The sequence below is a fragment of the Notolepis coatsorum genome (genome assembly GCF_963971535.1).
Source record: "Notolepis coatsorum genome assembly, chromosome: 10".
Taxonomy (NCBI): Eukaryota; Metazoa; Chordata; class Actinopteri; order Aulopiformes; family Paralepididae; genus Notolepis; species Notolepis coatsorum.
This window is the reverse complement of record NC_140174.1, coordinates 117,951,438-117,976,246: the sequence shown is the minus strand read 5'-3', so window position 1 is coordinate 117,976,246 and position 24,809 is coordinate 117,951,438. Positions and strand designations below refer to the sequence as shown.

Sequence of the window (24,809 nt, the reverse complement as noted above, 5' to 3'; positions counted from 1 at the left end):
GCGTCAACTTCAATGATAGAGCTCTCATATTTGCAAACGCATAAACTATGTCTTAAATTATGGCTATGTGTCTAATCTGGCCGTCGCTTATCAATGACTTGTTTGCAGTCAACATTGTCTAAATGGATTTTTTTTTTATCGGTTAATTTCCGTTTTATACCATTTTGAAAAACACTCGTGTTTTTTTTAAGTTTCAGGAAAATATAAAGATTCTGTGATAATCGCCCTTTACTGGAATATTCTGGAATACACAAAAATCGGCCTATTTATGAATCGTTTTCAAATAAACGCTAGATTATCGATAGTATATGTGTACTTATGCACGCTATAGAAGCCGGCTGAAAAATCGAATATCTTATTTCCTGATCGCGCGTTCTGATTATCCAGTCCACAGTACTGGTCATTAAGGATGCACTGAACACCTACGACCACAGACACAGTACTGGTCATTAAGGATGCACTGAACACCTACGACCACAGACACAGTACTGGTCATTAAGGATGCACTGAACACCTACGACCACAGACACAGTCAGTCCACAGTACTGGTCATTAACACTTTAATCGCCGTTGACGCTGAAACACGTCTTTCCCCGCCATGCTCATTCTGCCGAAGACGCTGGACAGCGTCTTTGATATCAATATTTCAAAAATCTGTGATCGAAATCATATTTCTCCCCCAGAGACATGAGATGTACTGTTGAGCCCCTCTCAACTCTACAACGGTTCAAGAGCGCCATCTGGTGGCCGATCGGCAGATCGCCCAGAGCATAAACTGGAAGTGGAAGCTGGTGCTCATTTCAATTCGGTCCGATCACTCGCTAATAGTCCCAGGACTCGAGCTGATCACAACGGATAGTGATCCGTTACCAATAACTCGATAAACAACATGATTTGGACGTATATACTATTATACAACCTGGAAATGGATCGGATATTTCGACATCCCATAATAGAAAAAATTCTGTTCCACGCTAATCTCCCAACGGCGAGAGGAAGCTACGGTGAGTTTCAGCGTTATTTTTTAATGTCTTCGATACTAACTGCTCTAATGATCATATCACCCACACTAGATTAATGATATAACGTTGCCCACGGAATTATAAACGACCCCCCCCCCATCCGGTCATCATCAGATCATACGTAGTAACTTCTAGAAGTACGTCCATTTGAAATTTTTTATCTCGCACAGATTCCTACCAAACTGTATTTGATCATCAATATAATGCATTTAGGGCTATAAATCAAGTTCTGGAGAAAGCTGCAGAAAACGATAAAAACATACTTATACTTTAGACCGTATTTTAGTATGAATATGTGAATGAAAAAGTATAACGTTGCTACACCCTGAACAATAGATATAGGATGTTGAATGGGCCATAGTAATGTCAATTTAGCAATAAAATTTAAAAAGTTATAGCCCTGCAAAGAAGGGGAACTTCTCCATGTTAAATAGGGCTGGCGAGGGATGGTAAATTATGAATTTAACCCCGGCGATCAAAGTGTTAAGGATGATGCACTGAACACCTACGACCACAGACACAGTCAGTCCACAGTACTGGTCATTAAGGATGCACTGAACACCTACGACCACAGACACACAGTCAGTCCACAGTACTGGTCATTAAGGATGATGCACTGAACACCTACGACCACAGACACAGTCAGTCCACAGTACTGGTCATTAAGGATGCACTGAACACCTACAACCACAGACACAGTCAGTCCACAGTACTGGTCATTAAGGATGCACTGAACACCTACGACCACAGACACACAGTCAGTCCACAGTACTGGTCATTAAGGATGATGCACTGAACACCTACGACCACAGACACAGTCAGTCCACAGTACTGGTCAATAACCCTTTATCTGCCAGGGATTATTCTGATTTTATACCCCTCTCTGCCACCACTGTATGTCTATGGAGATGTTCCCCTTCTTTGCAGGGCTATAACTTTTTTAATTGTATTTCTAAATTGACATTACTATGGCCCATTCAACGTCAAGTATCTATCGTTTAGGATGTAGCAACGTTCTAATTTTTCATTCACATATTCATACTAAAATACGGTCTAAAGCATAGGTGTCAAACTCACGGCCCGCGGGCCAAATCCGGCCCGCCACGTCATTTGATGTGCCCCCCCCCCCCCCCCCCCCCCAAGAGCTCATACATTTTTTTTTTTTTTTTTTTACATTAATATTGGGTTAAAAAATAGCAGTGTTAAAATAATTGTGGGTTAATGCGTTAATAAAGCTTTAACTTTGACAGCCTTAGTTATTACACATTCTTACACATACATGTATGTTGAACATCTGAGGTAACAAAGGAAAAAAGCCAAAAGCACTTACTCCTCAGACATTCTTTGACAATTTTACAGCCCAAAATACAAAAAAGATCCAGGCGGAATAGGTAACAAAGGGTTGAAGAAATATTGTCTAAACTGTCAGATGCAAACTGGCTGTGTGACATAACCGAGCATCTCGCTCAATTGAATAAGAAGCTGTAGGGACGCAAACAAGTCCCACCCAAAACTTGACCAATATAGTTGTGAACTGAGACAACCCTTATTTTGTTATTTTTGAGTACAGTTACAGTTGTGTGTTCATGCAGACACATAATAGCAATTTCATTACGAATTGAAAATGGGGGACCCTGATGTAAACAAGTCGAAAGTCTTTCTCTGGTCTGCATCCCCTTAACAATTGTGTGTATTGAGCTGTACTGTACTGTACCCATTCTGCAATCTGTTAATTAAAGTTAATTAAACTATCTTCCATTAGTTGGATGTATGGCCTCTGCGAGGTTGTGTGCAGCCATTTGTTTTTGTAACATCTGCTACATCTGTCCCACGTGTTCTTTGCAGCTCACAGTTGTTAGTTCTGCCCCTCTTGACTGTGACAAAAAGGTTTTGAACAAACTTAATGCCATAGCTTGTATTTGATGATATTCTTCTTTGTTATTTACTTGAATGGTTTGATCATTGATTGGTGGAGTAATATGGGGTTCTGATAAACTAAAATTATTTGTTAAAATAACATAAGCTAACATATTTTTACATTTATGCAAATGAATATGCAATATGTATAACTTGAATAAGTAATAAATACAGAAACACCATGTTTAACAATATGTAAATGTGTAGCTACATTTATTTTACATTACATTAACATTTATACGGTCTTTGGCCCTTTGAGGGCAACCATAATGCTGATGTGGCCCTCTGTGAAAATGAGTTTGACACCCCTGGTCTAAAGTATAAATATGTTTATCGTTTTTCTGCAGAATTCTGCAGAAAGTGATTTATAGCCCTAAATACTATATTACATCATCAAATGTAGTTTGATACCGATTGACGTCATATTAAAACTTTCAATTGTGCAAGGTCCTAAGCGTCATGCCTCATCATCTGCTGGTGACCGGAGGGGGGGGGGGGGGGGGGGGGTTTATAAGTCCGTGGCCGACGTTAAATCATTCATGTAGTATGGGCGATACATAGATCACAGCAGTTTATATGGATCATAATATTCAAACACGCTAAAACTTACCGCAGCTTCCTCTGACCGTTGGGTGGTCAGCGTGGAGCAGAAAGTTCCCGATTATGGGATGTTGATATGTGCGATCAATTTCCAGGTTGTATAATAATATATAAGTCCAAATCATGTTGTTTATCGAGTTATTTGCAACCGATCGATGTCTGTCCAGTGTATCAAGATGGAGTCCCGCTAACGATAGCGAGTGCCCGGACGAAATATGGGCGAGCACCACTTCCGGCGCGTCACTTCCTGTTTGGGCGATCCGCCGATACGCCACCTGATGGCGCTCTTGAACCGTTGGAGAGTTGACAGGAGATCAACAGGAGATCTCAAGACTCCGTGGGTAAAATATGATTGCCATCACAGATTTTTGAAATATTGATCTCAAAGACGCCTTACGTCATTGGCAGATTACGCATGGCGGAGAATGACGTGGAAACACGTTCTTGGCGATTAAAGGGTTAAGGATGCACTGAACACCTACGACCACAGACAGTCAGTCCACAGTACTGGTCATTAAGGATGCACTGAACACCTACGACCACAGACACACAGTCAGTCCACAGTACTGGTCATTAAGGATGATGCACTGAACACCTACGACCACAGACAGTCCACAGTACTGGTCATTAAGGATGCATTGAACACCTACGACCACAGACAGTCAGTCCACAGTACTGGTCATTAACACTTTAAATGCCGGAGCTTGGTGCCACGGAACCCTGTTGCGTGCTATCATCCACTTCAATGTAGCGTTAAAAACGCCTAATCTATGTTTTAAATTATGGCTATGTGTCTAATCTGCCCGTTGCTTATCAATGACTTGTTTGCAGTCAACATTGTCGAAACGGATTGTTTTTTTATCGGTTCATTTTCGTTTTATAGCATTTTGAAAAGCCCGTGTTTTCAAGGAAAATATAAAGATTCCGTGATAATCGCCCTTTACCGGAATATTCTAGAATACACAAAAACTTTGACATTTTTCTGGATTATCGATAGTATATGTGTACGTATGCACGCTATATAGGCGATCTGAAAAATCTATTCTCTTATTTCCTGATCGCTCGCACAGCCACACAGCCACACACACAGGGAAAAAGCTTATATCTCAGTGAAAACAGGTCTGATTATCCTAAGACTGGTAAAATAGATTCCTTACCTGAGATCAGATGTTATCCAAAAAGATTATTCCAATTCCTGATCGCCATTCCAAATATCGATCACGCTTATTGATTGATTATTGGCTGCTGTGAATATATATTCCAGGCCGATCTCAGTCCCGCGATCACTGCCATGTTGATCAGACGGCTTGCCAGCTCAAGGCTCCACCTCTAGAGATCTACAGATCCTAAGCGACTGACCTGCAGTTACACAGGGATAGGCGATAGGGGGCGCTTTTTCCAAATCTGAGCTCCTACAGGGGCTGATGTACCAACGGGAGACTCGGTTGATGAAATATGAATTCAGATCGCTAATAAAAAAATAAAACGATATTTGTCGTCGTGGGCATTCAGGCATTGGGCTGATAAAACGAGTATGTCGTGGCTGGCATTCAAAGTGTTAAGGATGCACTGAACACCTACGACCACAGACACACAGTCAGTCCACAGTACTGGTCATTAACACTTTGAGTGCCAACGACGAGATTTCTCGTTAGTTCATGCCAACCGTTGAGTGCCAGTGAGACAGGGGAGGAAACTAACTTTTTGGCTTACCAGCCAACTGGCGAGTATATGATTTTTTTTACCAGCCAAACAGATTTTTTACCAGCCATAAATAAATAGATAATTGTGATTACTTCTTTGTATGTCTTCGTCTAAATTGATTTTCAATCATAGTAATAATCACACCGTGTCTCTACTCTTTAAAATATGTATTACCATAAAACATTAATAAGTGTCTCTACTCTTCACAATATTAGCATAAAACATATATTAATCACACCGTCTCTACTTTTCAAAATATTAGGATATCACATATTAACATGAAAGAGGGAACTATTCTGGACTGGGTTGGGCTGAACTGGGCAGTGAAAGATGCTGGGCTGGACTGGGTTGGGCAGGGAAAGTTGGGCTGGTCTAGGTTGGACTGGGTTGGGCTGGGCAGTGAAAGAACCAAGCATTTCAGTGTAATGTAATAGCTAAATAAAACAAAACTTGAACTTGACTTGTTACATTTGCACTCTGGTTAGATGCCAAACGTATTCTGGTTGTACTGTACTTGTGCTGTATGATGACAATACATTGGAATCGAATCTCATGTCAACGGTAGGGGTTCAGCAGGTGTATTCTGAATGACAAGTATGACAACATCATTGTGAAGGGCATATGTGGTGATATGGGGGGAAAGCCGGTAATAATAAAATTTCCCTCGGCTGCATTTAAGCAAAGCCGCTCAGTATAGTCGTCCTGGACGCGTGTATGCTTTCCGCAACGCAGTTCGGTTTCCGGGTTCCTCTGATTGGCCGCGACCCCCACGTGACCCGCGCTAGCACGCCCCCTTATCCACCGTGTGTTGTGTTGCAGCGCGCACCAGAGCGGCAGAGGTCCCTGCCTTCGTCAATTTATACGCATGGAAGTATCGACTACGCCGTAACGAATCATTAAAAAAATATACCGTTAACTGGAATATGTTGTGCCTTTACACATCGTCACGTCATGACAAACAAATAAAAAAAATCGCGATTTACCCGCTGGCTACAACAACACACAGTGACTGCATGTAGTCACTGTGTGTTGTTGTAGCCACCTCCTCAGAGGCAGGAATACTAAGCTCCCCCTTAAGCTCCAGGAGAGAGGAGAGAGGCTGAAAACCCGCAGTTCTTGCACGACTGATGGGAGCCGAATCCCCGGATCCGATTTGTCTGATTAATACCCCCAAAACATGGAGGTCCCGAATGCATGGAAGTATTGATTGCGCCGTAACGAATCATTCAAAAAAGATACAGTTAACTGGAATATGTTGTGCCTTTACACATATGTTGGATTATGTAATTGGTTTGTCATGACAAACAAATAAAATATCGCATCGCCGGCTGTCTCTGGCTTGCTCCAGCGGACACCAGAGCTCAGCCAGCGGCGAGAATATGCAGCCGGCGATGCGATATTTTATTGGTTTGTCATGACAAACCATATTGTGCCATATGTGTTAAGGCACAACATATTCCAGTTAACGGTATATTTTTTTAATGATTCGTTACGGCGTAGTCAATACTTCCATGCGTATAAATTGAGGAAGGCAGCGACCTCTGCTGCTCTGGTGCGCGCTGCAACACAACACACAGAGCGAGAGCGGCAGGCGTGGATAAGGGGGCGTGCTAGCGCGGGTCACATGGGGGTTGCGGCCAATCAGAGGAACCCGGAAACCGAACTGCGTTGCGGAAAGTATACACGCGTCCTGGACTCGTCCACTATGTTGAACGCGCGTTATGGTAGCTTGTTACATGCTAGGTAGCTAGCTGGCTAATGCTGGTTGACTTGTCATTCTCATCCGACTCGAAGGAGACGCATCGAGTGCTGTTGTTCGCCCCCATGTCAGACCGCACTGATATCCGAAAGCGGCGACTCTACATGCAATGTAGAGTCAATGTCAAAATACTTCCCAAAGGTCAGTGAATACCACGATCACAACACCAGAGGGAGCTCCACAAATCATGTTAAACCCAGATTCGGCTCAAATAAGGGACTAAACACGTTTCGCAATTATGCCACATCAATGTGGAACGCCCTACCCAAAGCTGTAAAGGAATGTGGATCACTACCCACTTTCAAAACCTCTCTCAAGGGACACCTACGGGAGACTGCAATTCAACACTGGCCCCTGTAAATATCCTAACCCAACCCCCTCCAATGTACAGTCATTTACCTAGTATGGTTTTGTCAATAGTTCAATGTACAATTGTGTTTGTTTGTACAGTGTCTCCTCCCCCCCCCCCCTCAATGTACAGTGTTACTTGTTTATACAGTGTGCCCCCCGCCCCCCCCCCCCCCAACCACCTCCAATGTAAATTACCCAGTATGGTTGTCAATATCCCAATGTACCCAACCCCCCCCACCCAACCTCCTCCAATGTACAGTTTCTACGTCAAATGTATATACTCCCTTTTCTTGACTCCTTCTGTATCACAAACAGTACTGTATTTGCAAATCTGGTATGTCATAAATGTATAGATGTAGCAGTACTGACTATCTGTATGTCATGTATGTCATATATGTCTATATGAATTGAAAATGGGGGACCCTGATGGAAACAAGACAAACGTCTTTCTCAGGTCTGCATCCCCTTAACAATTGTATGTATTGAGCCGTACTGTATTGTACCCATTCTGCAATCTGTTAAATAAAGTTTTCATTCATTCATTCATTCAATTATTTTCATCTACTGATGTGTTTTTGTCTTAAGTTTGTCTACCATGTCAAGCCGGTGACAGGAGTCTGTAGGGCTGCACGCAGTGGTCTGTCCACTTCCCCTAGATGGGCGGCATCTTTTAAAAAACGAGTGTTCATTGGAGGAGCTTAGAACGCAACAATGATGTTCATTGGTTATGGATTATTATAAGGCGCAAATGGGAGGAATCATAAGGGGGGAGTCACAGTTCGGCTTGTGCCAGTGAGCGAATCAGCAGATTGCAGAATGATTTTTTTGTTTTGTTTTGTTTACTACTCGCCAGTGTGGCGAGTGCTCTTCATGAATCACTCGCCAAACAAAGAATACTCGCATTTGGCAAGTAAAATGGCATAATTTCCTCCCCTGCAGAGACGAGAGATCTCGTTTATCGTTTTTTTCTTTTTTTGCGATTTCCATTCATATTTCATCAATCTAGCCTCACGTTACCACTGGAACTCTCTGAGCTCCATTGGGAAAATACCGCCCACTATCGTCTCTCCGGATGGTACTGCACCCCTTTGGATTGGATTGAATGAAACGCATGGAGAAAAAAAAGTCCTGCTTCCACATTTTACTTGTCAGACAAGTAACCCGAGACGATCGAAGTCATCGCCGACCACCAGAACAGCGGATAATGTGTGTTTCCAGTACCCAGCGTTGGATCAATAAACGCGATCGATATTTGGAATGGCGAACAGGAATTGGAATAATCTTTTTGGAGAACATCTGATCTGAGGTAAGGAATCTATTTTACCAGTCTTGGGATGATCAGAGCTTTTTTCACAGATATATCAACGTGGGCCCAATGTGTGTATGTGTGTGTGTGCTGATCAGGAAATAGATAATCAATTTTTCAACCTGCTTCCCTAGGCTGCATAAGTACACATATACTATCGATAATCTAGCGTTTATTTGAAAACGATTCATAAATAGGCCGAAAAATTACAACAGGTTTTGTGTATTCCACTAAAGGGCGATTCCTGCAGAATCACTTTTTTCTGGAAATTTCCAAAAACGAACGTTTTTCAAAATGGTATAAAACGGAAATGTACAGATACAAAAACAATCCGTTTCGTACATGTTGACTGCAAGCAAGTCATTGATAAGCGACGGGGGTATTAGACACATAATTTAAGATATCGTTTATGCGTTCGCAAATGTGCTCGCCCTCTCATTGACTTAAGCGCTGGCACTCAAGCGCTAAATCGTGCGCCCCCTGCTGGCACTGAAAGTGTTAAGAGCTAAGGAAATAGCATCATCTACGACCACAGACACACAGTCAGTCCACAGTACTGGGCCCTGTTCCTCGTACCTGGCTAACTGAGTTAGCCAGATAATTTTCAGGATAGCTTGACTTAAAGGGGAGATGAAGCATAGCGATAAACACATAGTCATAGCATCAAATTAGTATTTAGATAAACCACAGAAAAAAATCACGTTGTAAAAATAAGGCGTTTCTAAGAAAAAACGATTTGTAATGTCCATTTATGTAGCATTTATGAACATGTGGGCCGCCATTTTGTTGCTGACGTCACGGTGTTGGTTTGGTGTATACACTGCTGGTTAGCTGCATAGTAAACATGGACTGTCGGGTCAGTCAAATGTTGCCTACCAAACAACGGGACCGCGGTGGTTCTTTTTGTATTGCTCCTGGCTGTTCAAACTAATTTTACTGTGTGAAAGAGAGAGGAAAGTTGGTTAATTTCCACAAACTACCAGTGAAAAAAACAGTGTTGGCACGTTGGCTCAGGCTGGCTGCGCGATCAGCCTGTTGGACAGGGAATGAAGATCTCCAGCGAACACTTCATTGCCTCGGATTATGTTGTTGCGGGTGGGAGGTTTGTCCAGAAGACCACTAATCAGATGAAGCCAAGTTAGCCACCTTGCTCCTCATGGTACCAAAGCACCTGCTCAAAGGCACTAAAAACCAAATTACAAACATCTCAAAACAAACTAGTCAGACTACTGCTTGACCTGACTCCTATAACCCACCTCACCCCTGCCCACTTTGCCAACCTAGGATGGCTTAGAGTAGACGACAGAGTACAGCAACTTGCAATGGGCCTGGTCTACAAGATACACTACACGACCAAGGTACCCATGTACATGTCAAAATACTTCCCAAAGGTCAGTGAATACCACGATCACAACACCAGAGGGAGCTCCACAAATCATATTTTTTTACAAATTATATTGTATTATATATGTAATTGTTTTTATATGTGTAAATAAACAAACAAACAAACAAACATCAATGTGGAACGCCCTACCCAAAGCTGTAAAGGAATGTGAATCACTACCCACTTTCAAAAACACTCTCAAAGAACACCTACGGGAGACTGCAATTCGAAACTGGCCCCTACAAATGTCCTAAGTTCTAACCCAGTTGTACAGTAAAGACCAAGTATGGCCTTGTCAGTATTCCAATGTACAGTGCCCCCCCCGTATTTTTTTTTTAGTATCACAAACAGTACTGTATTTGCAAATCTGGTATGTCATAAATGTATAGATGTAGCAGTACTGTCTATCTGTATGTCGTGTGTGTCATATGATGAATTGAAAATGGGGGAGCCTGATGTAAACAAGACGAAAGTCTTTCTCTGGTCTGCATCCCCTTAACAATTATATGTATTGAGCTGTACTGTACTGTACCCATTCTGCAATCTGTTAATAAACTTTTCAATCAATCAATTCAATCAGCCTGATGCGGTTCCCTCGGTCTTTTGACAGACAGACCGGCGCAGGCAGTTCAGCGTCGGGAGCATTTAGCCTGCTGGCTACCTAGCTCCAGTTCAACCAGCCGAGCGTCGGGACCATTTAGCCTGCTGGCTACCTAGCGCCAGGTACCAGCGTTAGCTCCCGGGAGCGATGGTTAGTTACTTAGCACCAGCCGGGTACCAGCATTAGCTCCCGGAGGGATGGCTAGCTAGTTAGCACCAGCCGGGTACCGGCGTTAGCTCCCGGGAGCGATGGCTAGTTAGTTAGCACCAGCCGGGTACCGGCGTTAGCTCCCGGGAGCGATGGCCAGTTAGTTAGCACCAGCCGGGTACCGGCGTTAGCTCCCGGGAGCGATGGCTAGTTAGTTAGCACCAGCCGGGTACCGGCGTTAGCTCCCGGGAGCGATGGCCAGTTAGTTAGCACCAGCCGGGTACCGGCGTTAGCTCCCGGGAGCGATGGCTAGTTAGTTAGCACCAGCCGGGTACCGGCGTTAGCTCCCGGGAGCGATGGCCAGTTAGTTAGCACCAGCCGGGTACCGGCGTTAGCTCCCGGGAGCGATGGCCAGTTAGTTAGCACCAGCCGGGTACCGGCGTTAGCTCCCGGGAACTAACGCTGGTACCTGGCGCTAGGTAGCCAGCAGGCTAAATGGTCCCGACGCTCGGCTGGTTAAACTGGAGCTAGGTAGCCAGCAGGCTAAATGGTCCCGACGCTCGGCTGGTTAAACTGGAGCTAGGTAGCCAGCAGGCTAAATGCTCCCGACGCTGGTTGAACTGGAGCTAGGTAGCCAGCAGGCTAAATGGTCCCGACGCTGGTTGAACTGGAGCTAGGTAGCCAGCAGGCTAAATGCTCCGTGACGCTGAACTGCCTGTGCCGGTCTGTCTGTCGAAGACCGAGGGAACCGCATCAGGCTTCAGCTGATTAGTGGTCTTCTGGACAAACCTCCCACCCCTAACAACATAATCCGAGGCAATGAAGTGTTCGCTGGAGATCTTCATTCCCTGTCCAACAGGCTGATCGCGCCGCCTGAGTGCAGCCAGCCTGAGCCAACGTGCCAACAACACTGTTTTTTTCACTGGTAGTTTGTGGAAATTAACCAACTTTCCTCTCTCTTTCACACAGTAAAATTAGTTTGAACAGCCAGGAGCAATACAAAAAGAACCACCGCGGTCCCGTTGTTTGGTAGGCAACATTTGACTGACCCGACAGTCCATGTTTACTATGCAGCTAACCAGCAGTGTATACACCAAACCAACACCGTGACGTCAGCAACAAAATGGCGCCGCCCATGGCGAAAACAGGGAAATTATATTTGATTTTTCAGACAAATAAGCAGGATTTCACATTTTATTATAGGACCCTGTCTTACACAAGGTACACAACAAACAAACTAGGATCACATTGTTCACTGCTTCATCTCCCCTTTCCATTCCCCGACGTCGGATTGTCTAAATCACTATGGCAACATATCAGAAAGTTTGAACCTGCTCCAGCGCAGGGTTTAGTTCAGTTAGCTCTATAAACTGCATGGCCACACCCTCGCAAAGAAATGCAGCTCCCTTCCTGAAATAATTATCACAGTAGATCCCATTATACCATTCTGAATTATGTTTTTGTGCTTCGTTTTTCTACAGAGGGGGCTTTTGAAATGTAAAATAATATACCTAAAATGCTGATAATAAATCATATTCAGCCTATAGATTTACTTTGTGCTAAATAATGCACGTCATATTTATACGGATATGGCGCTCGCGCGTCGCGACACACAAGTGGTTATTTTAATAACGCGGAGCATTGCAAATGTGAATCCCGCGGGGATATTTCTAATGAATGAAACCTATCGGGCATTTGGCTCCGATTAGTTTCATATTCTCCGCTGTGGATGTATTTGCTTAACGGAGTGCCTGGATTGTGTTTCATTCAAGCATAAATTGAAGCGTCTTTATGCGTGGATTGTGGATTATGAATTACGAGGAATCTGAATCTGTGGATTGTTTAATTGTATCACTGTCACTCACACGTTATTGTGATATTGTAACTGGGATTAAAATGTCTGATGAGATGCGCTGTTTGACGGATTTGAGAAATTGAATGAGCCGTTGACATTAATGAATTTGAGAAAATGCATTTATCTGTTCAATCACCGTTATCTGATGATGAACATGAGGTGTCACTGGTTACACTGGTATAAACCAAAGGTTAATCAATTCAATGCATGCATGGATGGATGATGTCCGAAACAGATTAAAACCTGATTAATAGTGAAACTGTATAGCCTCCCTCCAAGCCACTGACACATTATTTCGGGGGTCGCACCTTGAAAACTTTGGGAACCATGTATTTATATAGTACATGATATACCTAAGCCGAGCGCATACAGTACAGATATCCTCATAAGTATCTATTAATTCGTATCAATTAGATACTCTTTGGGCTTGTTTGTATCTACTTATTCTGAAAGAGTTGAACTAATTATTTTCACTAGCAAGATCTCAAACAGACTACAAAGGCGCCTCCCTCAAACTGAACAGTGACATCTCCTTAGCAAATGACCTCAATACCTTCTATGCGAGGTTTGATGCTGGTAATAACAACACCAGCTCACAAGCCTCGGCAATGGGGGGGGGGGGTCGGCTGCTGATGGAGGCGCAGTGTTCAGGGTAACAGAGCATGAGGTGAGGCGGACCTTTAAAAAAGTGAATATCAGGAAGGCAGCAGGTCCAGACGGCATCCCCGGCCGCGTCCTAAAAGTCTGTGCCGACCAACTGGCCCCAGTATTCACTGACATATTTAACCTGTCCTTAGAACAGGCTGTCATCCCCACCTGCCTGAAGAAGTCCACTATTATCCCTGTACCCAAAAAATCCAAGCCTGCTTGCCTCAACGACTACCGCCCTGTAGCTCTCACCTCCATAGCCATGAAGTGCTTCGAGAAGCTAGTAAAGGGCTACATCTGCTCCTCCCTCCCCATCAACATGGACCCCCTGCAATTTGCATACCGCCCCAACAGGTCCACGGAGGACGCCATATCCCATGTGCTGCACACAGCAGCATCACACCTGGACAAGAGGCAGGGGAACTATGTGAGAATGCTATTCATCGACTACAGCTCGGCATTCAACACCATAGTCCCCTCCATACTCATAGCCAAGCTCAGGGACCTGGGCTTGGGCTATGACCTCTGCCAGTGGGTCTTGGACTTCCTGACTGGCAGACCCCAGGTGGTGAGAGCGGGCAACTGCACCTCCTCATCCATCACCCTCAACATAGGGGCCCCCCAGGGCTGTGTTCTGAGTCCCCTCCTCTACTCCCTGTACACACACGACTGTGTGGCTCAGCGGAGTAGCAATACAATCGTCAAATTTGCTGACGACACAGTGGTGGTGGGCCTGATCTCTGCCAACGACGAGAGGGCCTACCTGGAAGAGGTCAAGGTCCTGGCGGGATGGTGCCAGGAAAACAGCCTCTCCCTGAACGTCAGCAAAACAAAGGAGATGATTGTGGACTTCAGGAGGTCGGGGGTCAAGGACTACAGCCCCCTCAGCATCGACGGGGCACCGGTTGAGAGAGTCAACAGCTTTAAGTACCTCGGAGCCTACATATCCGAGGACTTGACATGGACCACACACATTAACAGTGTTGTGAAGAAGGCACGACAACGCCTCTACTTCCTCAGGCGCCTAAGGAAGTTCCAAGTCAGCCAGAAGATCCTTAAGAACTTCTACTCATGTACAATAGAGAGCATCTTGACCGGCAACATCACCTCCTGGTTTGGGAATAGCACTGCACAAGACCAAAGCAGACTACAAAGAGTGACACGTTCAGCCGAACGCACAATTGGAGGGGGGCTCCCCACCCTCCAGAACATTTACTACAAGCGTTGCAAGGGCAAGGCTAAGAGAATCATTAAAGACTCCAGTCACCCGAACAACTGCCTCTTTGAACTGCTGCGGTCAGGCAAGCGATACAGGAGTCTCAAGGCGAGCACAGAAAGACTCAAAAGAAGCTTCTATCCCCAGGCCATCAGGCTACTAAACGAACAATGAATGAACACTACACAACAACAACCACCAAACGCACATAGCACACACATCCACACGCACACACTCACTTTAAACAAACACACTGTAGCACCCACTCCACACACTTATAGCACACACCCACTTTAAACAAACACACTGTAGCACCCACTCCCCACACTTTATATTTATGGATGAAGGATTGCACTACAACTCGTACACCTTACTGTAAATTGTACCTAAAATTGTACCTCATCCCATTTCTGCTTTGCACTAGATAGTACTGTACATTAGTACACTGCATAGTATTGTGTATTGTATATTATATGGTAACTCAGAACATTGTACATATGTCTATACCGAACACTGTGACCTCATTTTCTTCTTCTAAATTCATGCTATATTATGTTATTATGTTATTTGATACTATCTTGTCTAGCACAGTCTCTGGAGCGTAACAGTAAGAAGCATTTTGTATGAAAGTATTCTGTACTTCTGTATGACAACTATTAAAGAACTTGAACTTGAACTTGAACTCATTCGATTATTCATTCCATTAAGCCTACTGCCAGCAGGCACATTTAAATAAATATAATCTGATTGATTGGGGTAATGAGGGATTTAACATTAGCCTATAGATTATGCATTTACCGGTAACTTGTCGGCGAGGCTATTGAGCCGTACTGTATTGTACCCATTCTGCAATCTGTTAATAAAGTTTTAAATCAATCAATCAATCAATGCCATTAGAAAATCAGGATTTCTGCGATCGACACCGGCTGTCTTTTCAGGTGAGGCGGCCGCGCGCAATTATCCTGAGTATAAAGTCTGGTTCGAATTAACGAGACTGAATCAGCGTTCGAGGAACAGGGAAAGCCCGGATTCAAACATCGCGTTAATTGAATCTGGATAATGGGACTTTTGATCGACTTAGTTGAACCAGGTACGGGGAATAGGGCCCTGGTCATTAACACTTTCATTGCCAGCCATGCGGTGCGCCTTACCCCCCTTGAATGCCACCACACACTTCAATGATAGAGCTCTCATATTTGCAAACGCATAAACTATGTCTTAAATTATGGCTATGTGTCTAATCTGGCCGTCGCTTATCAATGACTTGTTTGCAGTCAACATTGTCGAAACGGATTGTTTTTTTTAATCGGTTGATTTCCGTTTTATACCATTTTGAAAAACGCTAATTCTTTTGAAGTTTCAGGAAAATATAAAGATTCTGTGATAATCGCCCTTTACTGGAATATTCTGGAATACACAAAAAACATTGTCATTTTTCGGCCTATTTATGAATAGTTTTCAAATAAACGCTAGATTATCGATAGTATATGTATACTTATGCACGCTATAGAAGCGAGCTGAAAAATCGATTATCTCATTTCCTGATCAGCACACACACACACACACACACACACAGGGCACACGTTGATATCTCTGTGAAAAAAGCTCTAATTATCCTAAGACTGGTAAAATAGATTCCTTACCTCAGATCAGATGTTCTCCAAAAAGATTATTTCAATTCCTGAACGCCATTCCAAATATCGATTGCGTTTATTGATCCAACGCTGGGTACTGGAAATATGTATTCCACGCTGTTCTGGGGCTCTGCAATGAATCCGATCCTCTCGAGTGACTTGCCTGAGAAGTAAAATGAGGAAGCTGGATTCCCCCCCCCCCCCCCCCCCCCCCCCCATGCGTTTCATTCAATCCATTCCAAAGGGGTGCAGTACCACAGGGAGAGACGATAGGGGGCGGTATTTTCCCAATGGAGCTTAGAGAGTTTGCAGCACTAACGTCGCCAATAAAAAAAGAAACGAGATCTCTCATCGTTGGCAATGAACGGTCGGCATGAACAAACAAGATATCTCGTTGTTGGCATTGAAAGTGTTAAGGATGCACTGATCCAGATACCGGTATCAGATATCCGTCCAATATTAGGCTAAAACAGGGTAGTAGTAGTAATAATAATAATAAACTTTATTTGTATAGCACCTTTCATATAAGAAGTGCAGCCCAAAGTGCTTCAGAGTACCGTACTTTTCGGACTATAAGCCGCGGCTTTTTTCCCCATTTTTCGACCCTGCGGCTTATATAACGGTGCGGCTTATATGTGGACCAAACCCGAAAATATTGCTTTTTTTACTGCATTGAAATGTTATTTATCTGTTCCCTTATTTGCTAAACTTAATACAACTTGTAAATGAGTTAATTCTTGTTATTTGTCTGACAGTATTGTGACACGAACCCTTACATATGGTAATTAAACATTAAAACACCTGCGGCTTATAGTCCAGTGCGGCTTATATATGTACACATCATTCAATTTAGCTGCTGCGGCTTATAGTCAGGTGCGGCTTATAGTGTGAAAAGTACGGTAGTAATGGAGACATAATGAACATAAAATAGACATAAATATATAGGCATAAAATGTGCATAAATATGAAACTACAATCACATTTAAATAATCTGGAGAAAGACCTCGGGCGTTGTCCCAACAACTCACCTTCCCACTGTAGATCTCGAAGAAGGTTGCGTGCACCTGCAGGTCTAGCTTCTTGTAGTTGGGCTTCTTCAACATGAGAAACACATCCCGGGCTGCGTGGGAGCAGAGACAGCGCTCAGTCAAACAGGATCCAATAGACATTCTATGAGATATTCTAATAGGATCTAAGAGAGATTCTATAAGATATTCTAATAGGATCTAAGAGAGATTCTATGAGATATTCTAATAGGATCTAATAGAGATTCTATGAGATATTCTAATAGGGATCTAATAGAGATTCTATGAGATATTCTAATAGGATCTAAGAGACATTCTATAAGATATTCTAATATGATCTAAGAGACATTCTATAAGATATTCTAATAGGATCTAAGAGACATTCTATAAGATATTCTAATATGATCTAATAGACATTCTATAAGATATTCTAATAGGATTTCATAGTTTAAGATTATTAATGTTTTACCCAGGGACAGTGCACATTATTAATCAACATCTTCAGTTTCCACATCAATGTACATTTGCCAGAATTAGCTAATGAGCTAGTTTTCATCTGTAGTCCCTGCCTACCATGCATGTCTTTATGCATAGAGATTCTATAATAGATTCTAATAAGATCTAATAGAGATTCTATAAGAGATTCTAACAGGATCTAAGAGATTCAATAAGAGATTCTAACAGGATCTAATAGAGATTCAATAAGAGATTCGAACAGGATCTAATAGAGATTCAATAAGAGATTCGAAGAGGATCTAATAGAGATTCAAATAGGATCTAACAGAGATTCTATGCAAGATTCTAATAGGATCCAATATATATTATATAAGAGATTCTAATAGGATCGAATATATTCTATAAAAAGAACATCCAATCATTACAGCAAAACCAAACTAACTATCCAAAAAAGCGAAACAAAGAATACTCACCAGTTAATGCGTAAATTCCTTTGGAACAATCCTGATTTTTTCCAGAAAAATCCCCACCCATAGTCTGGAAATTTTTAAACATTTAAAACACACGCATGAATAAGATATTCCCAATTATGTGCACTGGTGAAGAATATATCAGATGAAATATGGAATTTGTCTTAAAAGCATTCGTGTTGACTCAAAATAAAAGACTAAAGCTTGAAGAGACCAATGGGGGAATTTTTTAACCCCCGTCTCTGTCTCTGAGTGATAGACATTCCAGTGACCTTCTACCTCATACTGGACATGAGCACCAACCGGTCTCATGGAGCAGCTTCATACCGCCTTCTGTCTGGCCTGCAGCGCTGAACCTTACCTGCTCTGCCCTGACCAATCCTGAGTGGTTTCTCCTGCCCCCCCGGGGCATATGGCCCTGAGCCATAGTCTTGTATCTCGTCCTGTATACATACGCTTGCAGTAGTTCTTAGTTCCATCTATTACTTAATTTCACAATTTTCTTATATACTTTGATTCTACTGTCACCATGTATGCATATATGCTCAAATTTTTTTCTCCTATTGCTAGGTTTTTAGTACGTTTTTCCTTACCTTCACGTGGGGTATGTCTGGGAGTGTTGCATTAATTAAATTTATTTATTTGACATTCTATTTAGGATTTTCTGGTATTTTTGTCTTTGTTTTGATTTATTGCGATGTTTCTTCTTTTTTTTTTTTTTACTTTTTCTTCTCCTATTTTTCTGTATTTTACTCTCATCCCAATTTAGTCGTTATGCCAATTCCCCCATCCCCTTCCTGGTCGTTGCGCGCATTTGCCCCCTACTTGCCAGTCTAGGGAGCCCTGAAGTCTATCACATGCTTCCTCCGATACATAGGACAGGGGTTCCCAAACTTTTCAGGCCGGGGCCCAGAAAATAAGGCGTCAGAGAGCCGCGGCCCAATGCACATCGTCTGGCTTTTTTTTTTTTTTTTTTTTGCCAGGCGACCGATTTTTTAAGCCAAATATCACTTCAATCCTATTAAGTTAGTTCAAGTTAGTTATTCATTTATATGTGCTATTTATGAGAGGGCTAACTTGTTGCAAAATAATAATGATAATAATAATAGCCTCATTAAAATACTATTGTTGCTTCGGTTGTTTTCAGCGTTTTATGTGCATAATCTGTTATTTAGTTTGAAATATTCGTTGAAATAAGTAGATTTTTCGTTTTTGTTTATTAAGTTAATATAAAACCATATAGTCACATTTTAGAATACAATAGAATAGAATTTTAGAATACAACTAGAAACACTGTCCTAAGTTCAGTGGCCTGACAAAAAAAATTTTAATAAAAAAATAAAAAAATAAAAAATAAAAAAAATATTTTTTTTATTTTTTTTTTAAATCATCTCGCGGCCCACCCGTGGCTGCTCGCGGCCCACCTTTGGGTCGCGACCCCGACTTTGGGAACCACTGACATAGGAGACAGGCAGCAGCCTCTTTTCACCTGACAGCGAGGACTCTCATTGGTGAAGCGTAACTTGTGTCACACTACCCTCACCAATTCAAGTTTCAAGTTCAAGTTTTTTTAATAGTTGTCATACAGAAGTACAGAATACTTTTATACAAAATGCTTCTTACTGTTACGCTCCAGAGACTGTGCAAGACAAGATAAGTATGAAATAAAATAACATAGTATAGCATGTAAATTAGAAGTAAAAAAAGAAATTAGGTCACAGTGTTCAGTATAGACATATGTACAATGTTCGATGCAGAATAGACGTAACTGAGTTACCATATAATATACAATACTGTGCAGTGTACTAATACAATACTACAGTATATAGTGCAAGGCAGAAATGGGATGAGGTGCAATTTAGGTACAATTTACAGTGGGTGTACGAGTTGTAGTGCAAATCCTTAATCAATAAATATAAAGTGTGTTTGTGTGGTTTAAGTGAGTGTGTGCGTGTGGGTGTGTGTGCTGTGTGCATTTGATGGTTGTTGCATAGTGTTTATTGTTCGTTTAGCAGCCTGATGGCCTCGGGATAGAAGCTTCTTCTGAGTCTTTCTGTGCTCGCCTTAAGACTCCGGTATCGCTTGCCTGACCGCAGCAGTTCAAAGAGGCAGTTGTTCGGGTGGCTCGAGTCCTTAATAATTCTCTTAGCCTTCCCCCTGCACCGCTTGTTGTAAATGTTCTGGAGGGTGGGAAGCCCCCCTCCAATTGTGCGTTCGGCTGAACGTGTCACTCTTTGTAGTCTGCTACGGTCTTGTGCAGTGCTATTCCCAAACCAGGAGGTGATGTTGCCAGTCAGGATGCTCTCTATTGTACATGAGTAGAAGTTCCTAAGGATCTTCTGACTGACTTGGAACTTCCTTAGGCGCCTGAGGAAGTAGAGGCGTTGTCGTGCCTTCTTCACAACACTGTCAATGTGTGTGGTCCATGTCAAGTCCTCGGATATGTGGGCTCCGAGGTACTTGAAACTGTTCACTCTCTCAACCGGTGCCCCGTCGATGCTGAGGGGGCTATAGTCCTTGACCCCCGACCTCCTGAAGTCCACAATCATCTCTTTTGTTTTGCTGACGTTCAGGGAGAGGCAGTTCTCCTGACACCACTGTGACAGATTCTCTACCTCTTCCAGGTAGGCCCTCTCGTCGTTGGCAGAGATCAGGCCCACCACTACTGTGTCATCAGCAAATTTGATGATTGTGTTGTTGTTCCGCTGTGCCACGCAGTCATGTGTGTACAGGGAGTAGAGGAGGGGGCTCAGAACACAGCCCTGGGGGGCCCCTATGTTGAGCGTGATGGATGAGGAGGTGCAGTTGCCTGCTCTTACCACCTGGGGTCTGCCCGTCAGGAAGTCCAGGACCCACTGGCAGAGGTGGGTTTGGAGGAGACTATGGTATTGAATGCTGAGCTGTAGTCGATGAACAGCATTCTCACATAGTTCCCCTGCCTCTTGTCCAGGTGTGATGCTGCTGTGTGCAGCACATGGGCTATGGCGTCCTCCGTGGACCTGTTGGGGCGATATGAAAATTGCAGGGGGTCCAGGTTGATGGGGAGGGAGGAACAGATGTAGCCCTTCACTAGCTTCTCAAAGCACTTCATGGCTATGGAGGTGAGGGCTACAGGGCGGTAGTCGTTGAGGCAAGCGGGCGTAGATTTTTTGGGTACAGGGATGATGGTGGATTTCTTCAGACAGGTGGGGATGACAGCCTGTTCCAAGGACAGGTTGAAGATGTCAGTGAATACCGGGGCCAGTTGGTCGGCACAGACTTTTAGGACACGGCCGGGGATGCCGTCCGGTCCTGCTGCCTTCCTGATATTCACTTTTTTAAAGATCCGTCTCACCTCATGCTCTGTTACCCTGAACACTGAGTCTCCATCAGCAGACCCCCCCCCCCCCCCCCCCCATTGCCGTGGTTTGTAGGCTGGTGTTGTTATTCACAGCCTCAAACCTCGCATAGAAGGAATTGAGATCATTTGCTAAGGAGATGTCACTGTTCAGTTTGAGGGGGGTGCCTTTGTAATCTGTCATTGTTCTGAGGCCCTGCCACATGCCTCTAGAGTCAGCCTGTTCAAACTGAAGTTCAACTTTATCCCTGTAACACCGTTTTGCCTCTATTACTGCTCTCCTGACGTTGTATCTTGCCGTCTTGTGTTCTTCCATGTTGCCTGTCACCAGCCCTGTGTTGTATGCTGATGTGCGCACTTTCAGAGCCTCACGGACGGATTTATCTACCCAGGGCTTTTGATTTGGGTAGATTCTAATTGTGGTAGAGGGGATTGTTTCTTCTACCAGAGTACAGACAAAGTCAAGCACCGTTTCAGTGTATTCGTTAATATTGGCTGTGTTATCACGGAATACCCTCCAGTCTGTGCATTCAAGTGCAGCTTGGAGTGCCTCCCCTGACGTCACGGTCCAACGCTTAACCTCTCGCAAGACCACCGGCGTTCGCTTGAGACTTTGTTTATACTTTGGCAAAAGAAAAATGGCGGCGTGATCGGACTTACCGAATGGGCTAAGAGCCTGTGACTTGTACCCATTCTTAAATTGCGAGTATACATGGTCTAATATGTTCTCGCCTCTGGTGGGACAGGTCACATGCTGATAGAAATTCGGCAACACCTTTTTAAGACACGCGCTGTTGAAATCGCCCTGTTGAATTCCTTCCCTTGCTGTGCAGGCGCCCTGACCGACCTATAGGAGTCGCTGTTTACAAGAACCAGGATACCACCCACTGGCTTCCCACCCTCTAACACTGCCAATTGTGTTAGTATGACGACTGACCAAGCCACCGCTGACAGCCGGATTCGATACCAGTGTCTCTGCGGTGGTAGACAGACGCTTAGTCCGCTGCACTACCCGGCCGCCTGTGGTTTCTTCTTGACTTGTTTAAAGATGACGGCCCATGGGGACATTAACGTGTGTTGTCGTGCCTTACAAATACATTTGATTTGATGCCCAGTAAAAGTCTTGGAGTAATACTGCATTCAACTATGGTGTTATCTCAGTTAGTAAAGAGCTGTCCTGGAGTAACACTATACATACATCCGATTAGGCCTAAAAAAAATAGTTTGGTTCCGGTTGCCGACCGACCCTGCCGATTTAGGTGCGACCCAATTTATTTTCTGAGTTTAAATATATATATATATTTTTAATAATAAAATAAAATTACAATAACGTTTCATAAAAATCTTAGTCAAACCTTTAGTATTATGGATATTAAACATGCTGGCAGAGTACATGCATCCATGTTGTTGTGAACATTTTAATTAAATAAAGAAATTCCCTATCCATAGTCACCATGGAAAAAAATTTAATAAAAAATTAATTAAAATAAATTCCCTACCTACCCACGGCCTTAACTGACAACCAATAGGAACCAAACTATATATTTTTTTATGCCTTAGCACCATTACTCAGCAGTACTAATCTATATATATTTTCTATACCCAGTTTAATCACCTGTACATTGTATATCACTATTGCACTTTACTGTTACATTTGCACTCTGGTTGGATGCCAAACTTCTTTTCTCTGTACTGTACTTGTGCTGTATGATGACAATACATTTTAATCTAATATAATCACCCCACGTTCAACCTGAACATAAACAAAGTCTCTAGGACTGCTGTGTGTATAATATGAACTCACGTGCGTCTTCCCGCTGCCCGTCTGGCCATAGGCGAAGCACGTGGCCATGCCCCTCTCAAAGATGGTCTCCACGAGAGGCCTGGCGGTGAATCTGTAGGGGGCGACACAGAGCACACATTAACAAGTCTGTGCACAATATAGAACCTGTAGGGGGCGACACAGAGCACACATTAACCCTTTCACTGCCACACTACAGAAGGTTAACCCTTTACTATCACACTACCGACGGGTAACCTGATGTTGTGTGGCAGTGAAAGGGTTAACCGTTTGGTAGTGCGGCAGTGAAAGGGTTAACAAGTCTGGTGCACAATATGACTCTACGGTCGTATTCCCTGCATGCCGCTTCCTCTTGAATGTACTTCTGTGGCAGGTTCACTCCGGTTAACCCTGTCATTTTAATTAACTGGATATTCTTAACCTCTTGAGCCCGGAGCCCTATTTTCTGAAATTCCGCCTAAAAATACATACCGGTACCTAAGTAAATGGAAGATTGCTCCACTTCTACAAGGCCCATTAGCATGTTCTTGGTATCTAGGGACAACTATGGATCTCAGGGAATGTATTCCCAGTGTCAGAAATATTGTGTATGTTACTAGGCTTGAGTAAATTGTAATGAACCAAAGGACGATATCAATTATATTTTATTTATATATATATTTTTCATCTTTGACAGTAAGCTAAAAATGACCAGACATGAAAAACTGCCACTGAGCTCGTTCAGCACCTTCTTGAGATCACGTGTACAAACAAATATAAGCAAATGAATAAAGGGAAGATAATTAAACAGAAGGTTTTGTAGATACAGTACTGAATTCTGCCATCCGGACACATGCAATTTGAAATATTATTATAAGAATATAGAATATCAGGCCTATAAATTACCTTATTATAGCCAAGTCGCACATCTATCGATCGGGCCAAATCTCCTCTTTCCAATGGCAGAGTTCAATCTGGATTTAGTATCTCCAGGCGTTCAGCAAGAACCGTGAATGAAATCTACTGTAAGTACAGTTACCTTTTTATTATGTAGATTCCTCTGCCATTTTTCATCAGATTGCAACGCAGTTTTTTTGCTAGACAGAAAGGTAGAGGAACTAACTTATGTTCTAATTTATGCCAATAACGTCGTTTGTGGTAGATAATCCCGAAAAATAAGATAAATAAAAAGAATTATCCACAAGTAATAATTTGAATGACAGGAGCTGGCTTGAGCTGGGTAGTGTCGTTTTTCGAAATTCCAACGCCACTCGAAAGCAATGGGTCTCCTCTCCTCATATGACTACAAACAAAATGGCGGCGGGCATTACCTTCCGTCGATATTTGCTAGTTTCTGAATACATTTCCAAAACACATATTTCACTAATAACACTTGAACCTATTGGTAAACAAACGTATTGCTGAAAATATACACTATGGACTGCTGTTTTGACAGGGTTAGGGTCTTTACTCTTGGCTACATTTAATAATAAAAAAAACGCAACATTAATTCATACAGTCTGTATAGATGGATTTATGGCGTGATGCCATTTTGGGTCCGGTACCGGACCCATCGGACTCGAGAGTTTAACGGTTA

General features: G+C 43.1%; 1 protein-coding gene across 2 annotated transcripts in view; it reads right to left on the bottom strand.

The window, feature by feature from the left end:
* LOC311236160 (kinesin-like protein KIF2A) overlaps positions 1-24,809 on the bottom strand; it is a 191,005-nt gene that overhangs the window by 92,133 nt on the left and 74,063 nt on the right. For both annotated transcript variants that reach the window (XM_084323786.1, XM_084323785.1), the window contains exons 10-12: positions 23,237-23,327; positions 18,099-18,162; positions 17,173-17,264 (exon numbers count right to left, since the gene is read on the bottom strand). In XM_084323786.1, the coding sequence (XP_084179912.1) occupies positions 17,173-17,264; positions 18,099-18,162; positions 23,237-23,327 (247 nt within the window). The remainder of the gene's footprint in view (positions 1-17,172; positions 17,265-18,098; positions 18,163-23,236; positions 23,328-24,809) is intronic.